Below are 12,566 nucleotides of genomic sequence, written 5' to 3'. Positions count from 1 at the left end.
AAAATAACCATTGTATAAAGTGACTACAATAGCTGTGCTTACTATGCATTGGACAGTTACTACCTTGGAAGCCAGAGAGCTAAGACAAACAAAACCACAAAGGATGCCAGTTTTGCCACTCCAATACCAGTGTGAGAGTTCTTAGCTGCACTCACGTTAGAGGAACTGCGAAGTGTCTGCTGTCCCAAGGAGGAGGCCCTAGAAATGGAGCTCTGGTCTCTTCTGGAAACCCAGCTTTGCAGACCAGTGCGACCACCGGAGCAGGGATCCTTATACCCAAAGAAAGGACTGGGTATGCTGGTAGGGACCTCACCAAGACACTGTGAGTGTGTGAGGTGGGGATAACACGAGCCAGGGTCAGCAACCGAACTGAGCTGTGATTGCAGCAGTCACCAGTATCCAAACCCCAACTTACCATTGCCCTTGTGCCCTGCTGATCAGAGCACACCGGAAATAAATAGGAGTTGGAGGCCCTCTCGGTGCTGGAAGGGGTCAAATCCTTATCCTCACATCCTAGAGATCCCTGCGAGGCAGTTGTGAGGGAAAGCCCCTTCCATTCTTCCCATGCATGCCAGGCTACCACCAACAAAAATGTGTGACCTGTGGAGCCCTTTTCACACTCAGGAGTAAGCAAAACAAAAGGGAGTGTAGCTGCTGCACACTCCAAATAAAAAGTCCTGCTCTGTTTTCCATCCTCTCTGGACCATCTGGGTCCTGGGCTGAGGCACCATGCTTGGGTACCAGCATCCCAGAAAGGGGGTGACACTAAGACACAGCCCTGCTGACCATCTCCCTGTTTAGTCTGTGAGCTTTTCTGCTGATCTTCCATCTTGCCTGGACAGCTGGAAGAATCAGTCAATTTAATTTCCTTGAATTGAGTTGCTGGAGTTAGGTACTGATTTTTCAGCACAGTGACATCTTATTTTGAAGCACCTGAGGTATCTCCATTTGTGTTCATTTGATGCTTTTGTGCTACATTTCAGGCTGACAGATCATACAAACACATCCAGTGAATGTGTTTTAACTGATGAAACACCTTGTAACCATGATAGCATTTGGCCACAAATTGGGAATCTCAATTTTTTCCAGCCAGTGAGACAGTGCCTTTGCCACCATGACCCCTTAACTATATACCATTGTTAGCTGTAACCAGGGGGCAATGGAGAAAAGATTATTGACTTTTTCTTCTCAGAATCCAGAACACAGTTTAACTGATTTTCTATCCAGGTAAGAACAGTATAGCCTGTAAGTGACTGCTTATTTCCTCCACAGAGAAAATGCTGAACGTGTAAACATGCCGTCTTTCAAGGGCTGTCAAGTAATGTAGGTATTGAGTGTTTTTTGACAGGATGCTGTAAATGGAATAAAGGCATTTTTGGCCCCTGCGGTAGCTATGATTACTGGCAGAGCTATGCCCTTCACACTAGTGACTGGGGAACAAACAAACAAACACGGCTGCACATCTGCAAAGGGGAATAATGAGACAAAAGGCTTACACATCCCAACATTTCAGGGTAAAGATTCTGCACCAGAGAAACAATAATGAAGAGTGTTTTGTGAAACAATAATGAAGAGTGTTTTGTGGTTGACCTTTGCAGACTGCAGAAAGCTATGGATTTTAAAACTCAGGTCAGAAGTCAAAAGTAAATTCTGAACATTGGAGAAAAATCTTTAATAAACACTTGAGCAAAGGACAGTGTTAATCAGGTATGGAACAATTACACTACAAGCATCCCAGCAAGTACAAGGGTAAGTAAAAGACAGTGCCAATCTGTACTCTTCATATTTTTCTTGGCTCTCTCAAACAAAACCAAGTATTTTTGCAGTTGCCTAAAGACTGTCTACAGCTGCAACTGAAAGTGCATCATCCGGAGCACCTGCTTTGCTGGACTGGTTTAATTGCAGCTACAACCACATTCACAGCAAACTGAAGTACTCCAGGAAAGGGCCTCCAGAACTCATGCAAGACCCCAAAAAGGAGGTGCTGAACTTTTTGTTAAATAACAGGAAGACCCAAATTGCCGCACTCCTGCACCAGTACGGTGATATACCACTACTGCATGATTAAGACAAAGGTGCAGTCAAAGAGATGCAGGAAGCGAGATAATCGCTCGCTTCCTCCCCAGCAGATAATTCACAGCAACTAGAGACAAGGTCATCTTGGGCTGTTGGGCTAATGCCATGGGCCAGGTATACTGGGTGACCTTATGCTTGTCTGGAGGTGAAATGTGATGAAAGCCAACCAAGCGGAGGAAAACTGATGGCGAGATCTGTTCGAGAGAACTCTCACCTGTCAACTGCATTAGGAAAAGGTGAGGGGACAGAAAACTTGCTGCCAAAAAATCATGAGTAACTGGCAGAAAAAAGGAAGAGGAGATTCAGAGGCATAAGGAAAGGGTAATGTTTCAAAGATCTGAATGAGGTCGGGTGGGATTTTTCCTGCTCAGTAGTGAGAAGCAGATTTAATGTTAGTCAGGGTCATGTCCTATTCAAGGCAACCTCCAATTTACAAGTTGTAGACACATTTTCCCCCTCCCTGTGTAATAGTAATAATAATCCTTGTAGAGCATTGGCCTCCTTCTCAAATGCCAGATGCAAGGGCATCTGTGAAGCCACAGCGTTCCTCCCCAGCAGAGCCAACACCATGGGGATGCACAGAGCAGAATAAAAATGTGTCCCTCCTGACCCACCTGATAGTATGCAGTGAGTAAATGCCACCCTTCTCACACGAGAACAAGGTTAACTACTCACCCACACCACTGGGCACAACTACAGCAATAAAAACTACTGTCAACAAAGCAACAATGTCATTCCCCTCCTGCCCCAAAAGAACAAACAAGATAATTTTTGATTCTAGGACATACACTGCTTTCTTCGAGTTCGTTCCAGAAGTACTTGAAATAAAAGACAGTTCTCCCAAATCATGCCCTTCCCACTCCCACTGCTTATGGTTTTTTCCACACTTATTTATGACCGCACTCCACTCACTCTATTTCCTGAAAATCACTGGCTAAGTGCAGTTTCTTTCTCTGCTGCCCTAAGTGTGTGGTCATTTGTGTTTATGAAATAGCTATAAAAATAGTGCAATAACCTGGACAGCATGGTACATCCATACATAATGTAAGCAAGGGGGAGTACAGAATTTTCAGTTCCCAGAGCCAGCTCAAATGGATCTGTGCATACTCCATCATAAGCAAACTTTATTAAAGGAGGTAGGATTCCAAAATTAACCACGGCATAACAAAATGAAGCCTCCTTTTGTACCAGACGGGACACAAGAACATAAAATTTGTCCACAAGGGATTAAATTCTTTCCTCGTGTAGCTCCCTGCACTCCATTGGGCTGCTGGACTTAGTCTAATTTAAGACCACAGTTCCTACTGTCACCAAAGGGAGTTAAGCCCGCTGTTCCAACACGCCTCTGTAGCTGTACGGTGCTGTTTCTCAGGAGGAGCTAAAGCTAATTTCCAGATATACTGTTAACTAGGATGCCATCTGTAACAGCGCAGTCCTTGGCCAGTGAGCTCTACTTTTTCAATATGCTACAGGAAAAAGTTTCTAAGATGTCAGTGTCTCTCCCATGTTCCATTCACTTGTTCCTTGGGTGCTATTTCGGATTATTTGAAAGAGATACACATTTGGTTTGCATAAGGCATCACTGCCTCTCTGGAGATTCGAGCTAAAACCAAAGCCTAGTAGGATTGGACTAGATGATCTTTCAAGGTCCCTTCCAATCCCTAACGTTCTGTGATTCTGTGACTTCGACACCAGCACACGAAATACGGATTCCATTATCTTCCCAGTTTTCATGTGCTAAAAGGGCATTATCAGTATCTTAAAGCTCTTTAATCCTTGTAACTCACAAGTACAAAACATGTAACATCATGTAATATTACAGGGTGTTTTCAAAAAGATTTTGACATTAATTCAGCTACTGTCTCAATGTTGTCCACACAGTAGGTGGAAGGAACATACAGCACTTATAAAAAGATTACTAAAACGTATGAAGACTTAGAAAGACTTCATAGCATCTGCTTTTCAGTGGGATTTCAAGACTCTATATTTTTTGGCATTCCTACCATGGAAAATAAAAATGAAAATGGCACTTCAAATTATTGCATTAAAAATATCCAGTTTCTCTTCCAGCTTCTCAGAGGATTTATTTTATTTTTTTTTGTTTCTTTTTATTTTCTGGAGATGGAAAAGAGTTCTAAAAATTATTTTACTTGATTTAATGCTGAGTGTGTTTCAATTCAGTGCTGTAACATCAGTTAATTAAACTAAACAAAGGCCACATTGTCAACAGTTTCAGCAAGAACAAAGAGATGATATTTTCAAATGAAATAAAAATTGCCAATTCATAATAGTATTTCTATTCTGCTTAGTGAAAATGAAATGAAGAAAGCAATCAGATATACACAATAAACCTTAAAAACTATCATTGTTAAAGTATTCCCTTTTCTTGTTTCCTTTTTTCCTTTCCTTTTGGCTTTTTGTCTTGTATGCTACCATCAAGCCTGATAATATAAAGTGACTGTGACAGCAGGCAAAATGTTTAAGCTGAAAAACTCTTTACATTTTCTACTTTTTATTAGAAAAGCACACACACAAAATACATCACTTGTCATTGAAAGAGATGAAAAATAATTAAAACTTAAAATTGATCTTGCACCACCTATTCTTTACATAAATTCAGGCTAGAATCTGATATACAGAGAGTAATGAAAAGAAACAGATTCCTCCTGTGGCAGGAAAAAAAATATGACTTTCTCCCCCCAGAGAGACTGAAATCAATACCTGGAGCAGACTGGTGACAGTATAATAACCACCCCATCCCGTCAGTGCTCGGCGCTGCTCAGCATGGCCCAGCAGCACCCTTGGGGAAGGTCTGTAGGGGGTCTGAAGCCCATTTGCTGCCTCGTTCAGCACTGGCAAGGAACATCATTTTGGGCAGCGTGTGCTGCCTGGTGTGGAATGACTTCTGCACCAGCCCGTGCTCAGAAAATGAATTAATCTCATTACCTCCATAGTCCTGCTGGTGCACACCAGTGGTCACGGCTGCCTGCAAGGGGACATGGAGCAGCAAAGCTGGTCCACAGAAGCAATGCTCCCTCCTAAGAGACCCCACCTGGAGTCCTGTGTCCAGCTCTGGTTCCTCAGCACAGGACAGACATGGACCTGTTGGAGAGGGACCAGAGGAGCCACAGAAATGATCAGAGGCTGGAACAGCTCTGCTGGGAGGACAGGCTGAGAGAGTTGAGGTGTTCAGCCTGGAGAAGAGAAGGCTCTGGAGAGGCCTTATTGTGGCCTTTCTGTGCTTAAAAGGCGCCGGTAAGAAAGATGGGGACAGACTTTTTAGCAGGGCCTGTTGCAATAAGACAAGGGGTGATGGTTTTAAACTAAAGGAGGGGAGATTCAGGCTACACATGAGGAAGACATTTTTCACACTAAGGGTGGTGAAAAACTATCCTAGGTTGCCCAGAGAGGTGGTGGATGCCCCATCCCTGGAGACATCCCAGGCCAGGCTGGACGGGGCTCTGAGCAACCTGATCTGGTGAAGATGTTCCTGCTCATGGCAGGGGTGGCACTGGATGAGCTTTGAAGGTCCCTTCCAACCCAAACTATTCTATGATTCTATTCCATGATTCTATAATAAACTTGCTGATCCTTTGCCGTCAGTGAAGCAATGGCTAATGACAACTATCCTTTGCTGCTATAAGAGCCTGGAGACTTCCCAGTTCAGAAGTGACAAAGCCATCACAAATATAACACTGACAGTGGGACCAAAAAACCCACTCCTCTTCTGCAAGCTGCAACACCCAAGTAGAAAACAGGACATGCTCACACAGAGCCACAGGCAGGTCTGCCTCACCTGTCTTCAGCTTTTAAGAGAGCTACCCTGATTCCATATCTGCAAGACATTTTAAGTGTGTTGATGAAATTCAACATACCATTTGCAAACTTGGGAAAAAAAGCCACCTCACCTTCCAAAAGTAATGTCTTGCTAGACAAAAAGGTTTCTTTTCCCTGCCTACAGTTACAGACTTTGCTGCTTCCACATGGTATAGAAATTACCTGAATATACTTCTCTGCCACAGTTATGATGCCTTCAGAAGAGCAAAGTGCTTTGCACTGGGAGATACAGACCAAACAGCCCTCAGACCACCACAGATGGACCACAGCAGAATCTGGTGACGAAAGCTCCTCATCTGGCTGATATTGCAACTGCAAAGCTCACTTGAGTTCCGTGGAGTCCTCGAGAAGATAAAGACATGTCAAGTGAGGCTTTTTAAAACCTACAGGCACCCCCTCAATAAAGGCACGTTTTTAGCTTTCCAGTGATAATCCTGTTACTGTGTACCTCCAATTACTTCCAGCTACTTGCTTCGCTGTGTAGCTTGGAGCTCTAGAGATGTGAGTTTAAATACCCATTTGCAGTTTTCTGGTGCCACAGCACTTCTGGCATTTCTGCAAAAGGTCCAAAGGTGCACCTTCTTTTTCTTTGCCAAATATCAATACCCATCCGAAGTACATTTTAAAGATAGATTTCATATTTAGGGCCAGACTATTCTGTAACAGCCCCCAAAATGTCATCTGATCTATGGGTTGTTATCAAAGACCAAACACCCTGTATCTGATTTGGAATATTTATTTCTTTCTCCTTTGGGCAACTGAATAAAAGAAGTTGGAGCCTTTATACAAGATCTTCGGAGCCACAACACTCCAGAATCGCTTGTATTCTTTTCTTTCCAAACAGAAAGAAAACATATTTTAAAACATATGTAAGGAAGATATTTAAAATATCTAAATATTTTTTTCCCAAAAAATGTCTCATCCATCTCTACTTGAAGCTGAGAATAAGTTAGTTATGAAATAAAAGGTAGTTACAATTGCCATGATTCAAGAATAAAGACGTCAGATTTGTCCAAAAAGATCTTTCTCAAGAAGTGTTTAGTTTCTCCACAGCCAAAATATCATATCAAAGAAAGTCATTATTTTGACATTCTTTACAGCTGTACCAATGCATATAAAATCCTATAAATGCCTGAGACTGAAACTATAAAAAATTGAGAGCTCTCTTCCTCCAGGTTTTCCAATATTTAATTCTCTCCAAGATTATACCATAAAATTATCTCTCTTGCAAAAGAGATGGGTAAATGACCTGAAAATCCAGCCGTTTAAGTGAAGAATGGACAAAATGATGGCTACAGAGTCACATAGCTACTCATGTAACAAAGGCTGCTGAGCAAAACGGGGCTTACTTAGAGATAAATAAGGCAGAATTCAAATTTACAGTAAACAGGCGCTGACCAGAAGACTGGCGAATGAAATCACATATACTGCCAAAGATTTAAACTGTGAAACCTGCCCCAGCCTTTTCCAAGCCTGCCTTAATATTGCATGGTTCATACAGAAAACGAGATGGTTAATACAGTTCCCTAAACAGACTAAGATGCAACTGCACAGAAATACTAATTGCAAGGGCTGTGTCCTGCTCTTAAGCTAAATCTCTGGACATTTTAATATCTTTTTAATAGGTGTTAATTATGGCATTTCTCTCCTTGATTGTGCTTCAGCAACAACCTGCTGCTGCATTTCTGGACTCATCCAACAGAAAATAAAAGTGTCCTTTGCCCAGGGAGGACGCTACCCAATCACTCTACATTGGCTTTTTGGATGGATAAACACCCCAGGTCAATCTGGAACCATGTTCCAAACAGCACGATGAGACAAAATGTTTTATCCTGAGTACAGAAGAGAGCCAACAGAGAAATAACTACTACTTCTATTCATTTTCAGTGCTCTGGCAGAAATCCTATCCTGGAAAGAGTTAAGCAACTTCCAGAGATGACCAGTGAGGGAAAACATCATTATCTAATGTCTTGATAAAGCAAGATAGAAAGAGGTGGGAAATAAGACAGAGGGGAGAGCAGGCTTGGAGGAGGAAAAGATGACATACAAATAAACTTGAGTTTTATTTCCCTGTAATTGTGTTACTGATTAAAACTACAACTAAATGCTGAATCCATGATCATTACAACATGACGGGACTATTTCCAAGTACACATATAAAGGGACTGGCAAATGGTCTATTAACAGCGTGTACACTTACCTCGTCAGCAATTAGGTCAGTGACCACCACTTACTCTGCTTTTTAATAAAGGGATTTGAGAATATTCCCTAATCTTATAAGAAACACAGATTTTTCTTACTCTTTTGTGAACTGGAATCTTTGCATTATAGTAGGAGGAAAAAAAATCCAAAAGACATCTCAATTGGTCTTTTTTTCTTTAGTTGCTCCCTAGTAATATATAACTCTAAGTTACGGTAGGAAAAAAGGGAATAAATTGGCACGTGCTATATTTTATTACTAATTTTGGAAAAAGCAACAGCAGGTTTTTATGAAACACACACAGTGCCTTACATTGTTAAATTCTTTAGGGTAATCTGGCTTATTTCTCACTGCTCGCAATGGGGAACGGTAGTGAGACTGCCAAGACTTTGATTCCTCGTTCCTGTGGACTCCTGGCGACCCAGAACCTCAAAAGCACCAGGATCCGTGACTCCTTGGCAAGATGTGCTATGGCGTGACCCTGGAGCTGTGAAGCCAAATGTGCTACAAAGAAAGGACCCTGCAAACCCTAAAATCCCCCAAGAACACATAGATGAGCTGGCAGTAAAACCTCCACAATCAGATCAGCAGCTTACCTCCCGTTTGCCAGAAGTTTGCAAAAACTGCGACGCATCTCAAAACCAGCAAGAAACAGTGTTTTTTTTTTTTCCACAGAAAACCAGATCAGTGAAAAAATTCCTAGCACACTTCAAAGCCACAATCAGCAGCTAAGCAGAAAACTAGTTTTAGGTTGGAAAAGGGGCTTTGATCTTGGTTGGTCATTTAGTGGCTTCCACAGCTGCAGTGCTGGGGACCACACAGGGCACAGATGACTCCCATTAATCTAATGGCTCCTGATGAGAGAGAGAGAGGAGAGAGGCAGCTATGTGCTACCCTTTGCTCCAGGATGAGCTTGGTAACCCCCCAAAAATATCAGATGCAGAACAGAAAGACCAGGTAGTTTGCAGCCTAGTAGTTGCTACATTTGGCTATGCATATAGATCTAGTGCAGGTCAAAACCACTTAAAATCCGTGTATTTCTACTTAATGGCACTAGCAGTCCTATGTTAGCTTTTTCCCCACACATTCTTAGACAAAAATATGCCATGTATGTCAAACGTACTGTGGATGCTGCTGGAAAACTATTTAACTGAATGAGTTGATAAGGTAGCCTGAGGTAGCACTTGTGTTACATAAAATAATGTTACATATCAAATATCTGCTTTATGTCAGGTAATCTCCTTCCATTAAGAGGAGACTCTCTTTGGGGAACATATCTTATTTTATCAGCCTGAACTTTAGCTGATTTTTTTACCTCTGTTTCTCCAGATCCACCCTGCTTTGTTGCGAACTTCCAAAACTCACATGGCAGAGTATGTGCCATCGAACTGGAAGCATGCAGCAAGACGAGGGCTCAGGTAGCTTTACGTGTCCTTTTACCCATAAGAATGAAACAAAGCAAGGGAAATCCTTCACTTCCTTCCCTTTTCAAAACCCTGGAAAAGCAGGCTTTTATTTTCCCTGACCCAAAGACAGTATGTTTGAAAGAAGTTGAACAGAATATCTATGCAGTTACCTAAGTGCTGTTATCCTGCACACAGACTCAACACGTCATCTCTTCTTACCGCCAAACCGACCAAAGGCTCACTTAAATCAATGAGAGTCCTTCTATGAACTTCAACGAGCTTTGGATCAGATGAATCCTGCACAAGAGCAATACCTGAACCCCCAGGGAGGGACAAATTCCAAAATGTGTGGAAAGAACTGTTTACTTACCTGGTACTTGAACCTTTTAAAATCAAGGCCAGGAAAAGTGCTGAGAACAACCCTTTTCTGACATTACCTTCTTAATGTTGTGTATTCTAATAGTAGGTGGAACAGATGGTGAAATATAATCTCTCCACTGAGAACTAAATGACAGTCACTAGCTGTAGGGGACACTAAAGTATTAAAGAGAAGGAATCGTCCAAATAATGAAAGTACATTTTGTCCAACTTGCTTTCGATGAGGCATAAAATAAAATGTAAATAATTTCTATTAGGAGGAAATTAACATAACAACGTTGGCATTTGCAATCAGAGTGAGCTTGTACTATATAACCCAGATTTGCAAGTGAGGTAGCGCAATACCATTTACCTGGATTTGAAGTAAGGATTATATCAATTCTATTTTCACCATCAGTAATAAAACACAAACCCAATACCATTAAAATGTCTGATAATAAAGAGATGTGATTAGTCTCAACTTGGATAGGCAATTAAGAAAAAAAAAGGAGAGGAAATGTTGTTTAGCTGTATATGAACAAAGAGGTTCCATTAACCTGGGTTTAGCACTGAAAAAAAGTGTCAATATAGCTAACACAGGTTTGCAATTAAGTTGGTGTCAATTTGACTGGGAAAAGGAGTTAATAATTAGGACTACAGAGTTAGTATTGACCTGAATTTTCAATAAAAATCATGTCTGCATTTTAATTTGGAACTGTAAAATTCATCCCTGTGCTCTAAAAATGACCATATAATTATTAACTTGCAGTTACTTTACAGTCAGAGAATTATTTACATAATATGTTATTTTTTATACAATCACGTGCCTGTTACAAACGGTGACCTGAACACAGGGTTCCCTGAGGTGTTCAACACTTAAAATTGAACTTCTACATTTCTTTGCAAAACATTCCTAAGGATTTAAATACTTTACTCCCAGAAAAAATTACTGCTTCAGCAAGACTCTGTTCCTGCTCCAAGCATTGGTTTCCTTATTAGAATTACTAGTTTTAGTTAATTACTAGTTAAATCTCTACTAATGACCTCACAAATAACTATCATACCCATTTATTGTGAATAGTCTTGATGCTTCTAGTGAGCATGATCAGGCGGGTACTTAAATGGACATAAATTGGTTATTTAATCAGCCTTATGCACTTTAATGCAGAAAACAAACAATGAAAGGGTATTTATTTTGAAGTCACTTTAGAACCTGAGTGTGCACTTTTTTGCACTTATTTGTTATGTAAATCCAGGTCCAACATATCAAAACAATATTCAAGGATAGGCAAAAAGGATTTTTTTCAGGAAAAAAAATGCTTTTATGTGCTCTTTCCATGTTTTTTCACAATAGAAGAGGAAAACACGAGCCCAGCAGCATTCTCTGTCTCAAACTATTTTATAAGTAGTCTTACCTCCTCCTCCTTCTTCTTCTTTTCCTTCTTCTTTTTCCACTGCACCATGACTCAAAGGTATCTCAACTTCTGTTGTGTCGTCCTGGTTCAATAGCGGCTCTGAATAAATTTGATAAAAGAAGATGAACAGTAAGGCTTTTAAGGACACGAAAGGATTAGCATACACTAGAGACATTATTATTAAAAACACCGGCAGAGGAAAAGGATCCTTTTTCCCAAGAGTACAGGTACAAAAGCGGTCTCAGGGAAATCCAAGGGGCTGTATTTGAGAGCAAGACCTTGATCCTCCCAAGATGCTGGGCTTTCTGGGATTTAGCACGAAACCCCCACGTGTCTGGCTCCAAGCACGGGCCTTTACCAGGACTCATTGCAAGCCCAGAGACACATGTACTCCAACGTTTTGCAGGGCTGGGGACAGAGAATTTAGTTCTCTGAACGTACAAGGCTGAAGTGCTCGTCATCAGGCATAAGAAATGCACGTTCACTTCTTTCTCTAACAGTTGCAGTCATTTAAAAAGTCAGCTTTTATCACTGAAAATCCTTAGACGCTCCCCAGGGTTGAATTTAGAGTTTCCATAAGAGGATCTGGCTCCACAGATCTACCTTCGTACACGTGGAGAAAGAAAGGGAACACTATTGATAATATCCAAGCAATAACTAGTGGTTTTGCCCGTAAATCTTGCTCCTTGGTCTCAAGCCACATGCAGTACCTTCTAGTTCCATGCAGAAGCTTTGGGAGTCTGCCCCAGTTTTCACCTCCTCCTCTGCAGAAACATCCTGTTGTCCTGTCAACACGACAAATTGAAAACGCCGTCAGCAAGATGGCTGCGTGCACACAACGGCAAGTTCACCAAAACAGGACATGAACCGAACATAAAGCATGGTACTTTTCAGCCAAGTACCACCTTATTTTCCTATTAAATTAACAATGTTGGACTTACATATTAAAATATCACTTAACAAACTCTAAGCATTAAGTATGTTGAATGGCTGGTCAAAACTGATGCTGCAACACTTCTTCCTTTTTCTTTTCTACTTTTGTAGCTCAGCCTTGACACACCGTTTCTCATAGGAGTTGTTGTGAAGCGCTCGCACTTGGCAGCTTAGCAGAAGGAACAGAATCACCCCACAGGCTTTTATTATAGAACAACAACAAAAACAAAGAAGGACAATAATAACAACGCTGTGCACCTGGGATCAATATGGTTAAACCCACATATTTGGAGATGCATGTCTTTTCCAGCAACATCAGAGATTAGTGCAACACAACTGGTT

General features: G+C 41.3%; 1 protein-coding gene across 4 annotated transcripts in view; it reads right to left on the bottom strand.

Annotated features, from left to right (window-relative positions):
- The window catches only part of MACROD2 (mono-ADP ribosylhydrolase 2), a gene marked incomplete at its 3' end in the record, with an annotated part of 876,609 nt that overhangs the window by 30,758 nt on the left and 833,285 nt on the right, over positions 1-12,566 (bottom strand). For 3 of the 4 annotated variants that reach the window (XR_014183592.1, XM_082048203.1, XM_082048204.1), the window contains exons 15-16: positions 12,002-12,076; positions 11,292-11,390 (exon numbers count right to left, since the gene is read on the bottom strand). Coding sequence is in view for 3 of the 4 variants with exons in the window: in XM_082048203.1 (XP_081904329.1) it covers positions 11,292-11,390; positions 12,002-12,076 (174 nt within the window). Of the gene's footprint in view, positions 1-11,265; positions 11,391-12,001; positions 12,077-12,566 lie in introns of those variants that run through there. The other variant, XM_082048205.1, reaches the window with a different exon arrangement.

The sequence above is a fragment of the Streptopelia decaocto genome, assembly GCF_964273445.1.
Source record: "Streptopelia decaocto genome assembly, chromosome: 3".
NCBI classification, from domain to species: Eukaryota; Metazoa; Chordata; class Aves; order Columbiformes; family Columbidae; genus Streptopelia; species Streptopelia decaocto.
The sequence above is the reverse complement of the archived record's forward strand: the minus strand, read 5'-3'. Positions and strand labels throughout refer to the sequence as shown.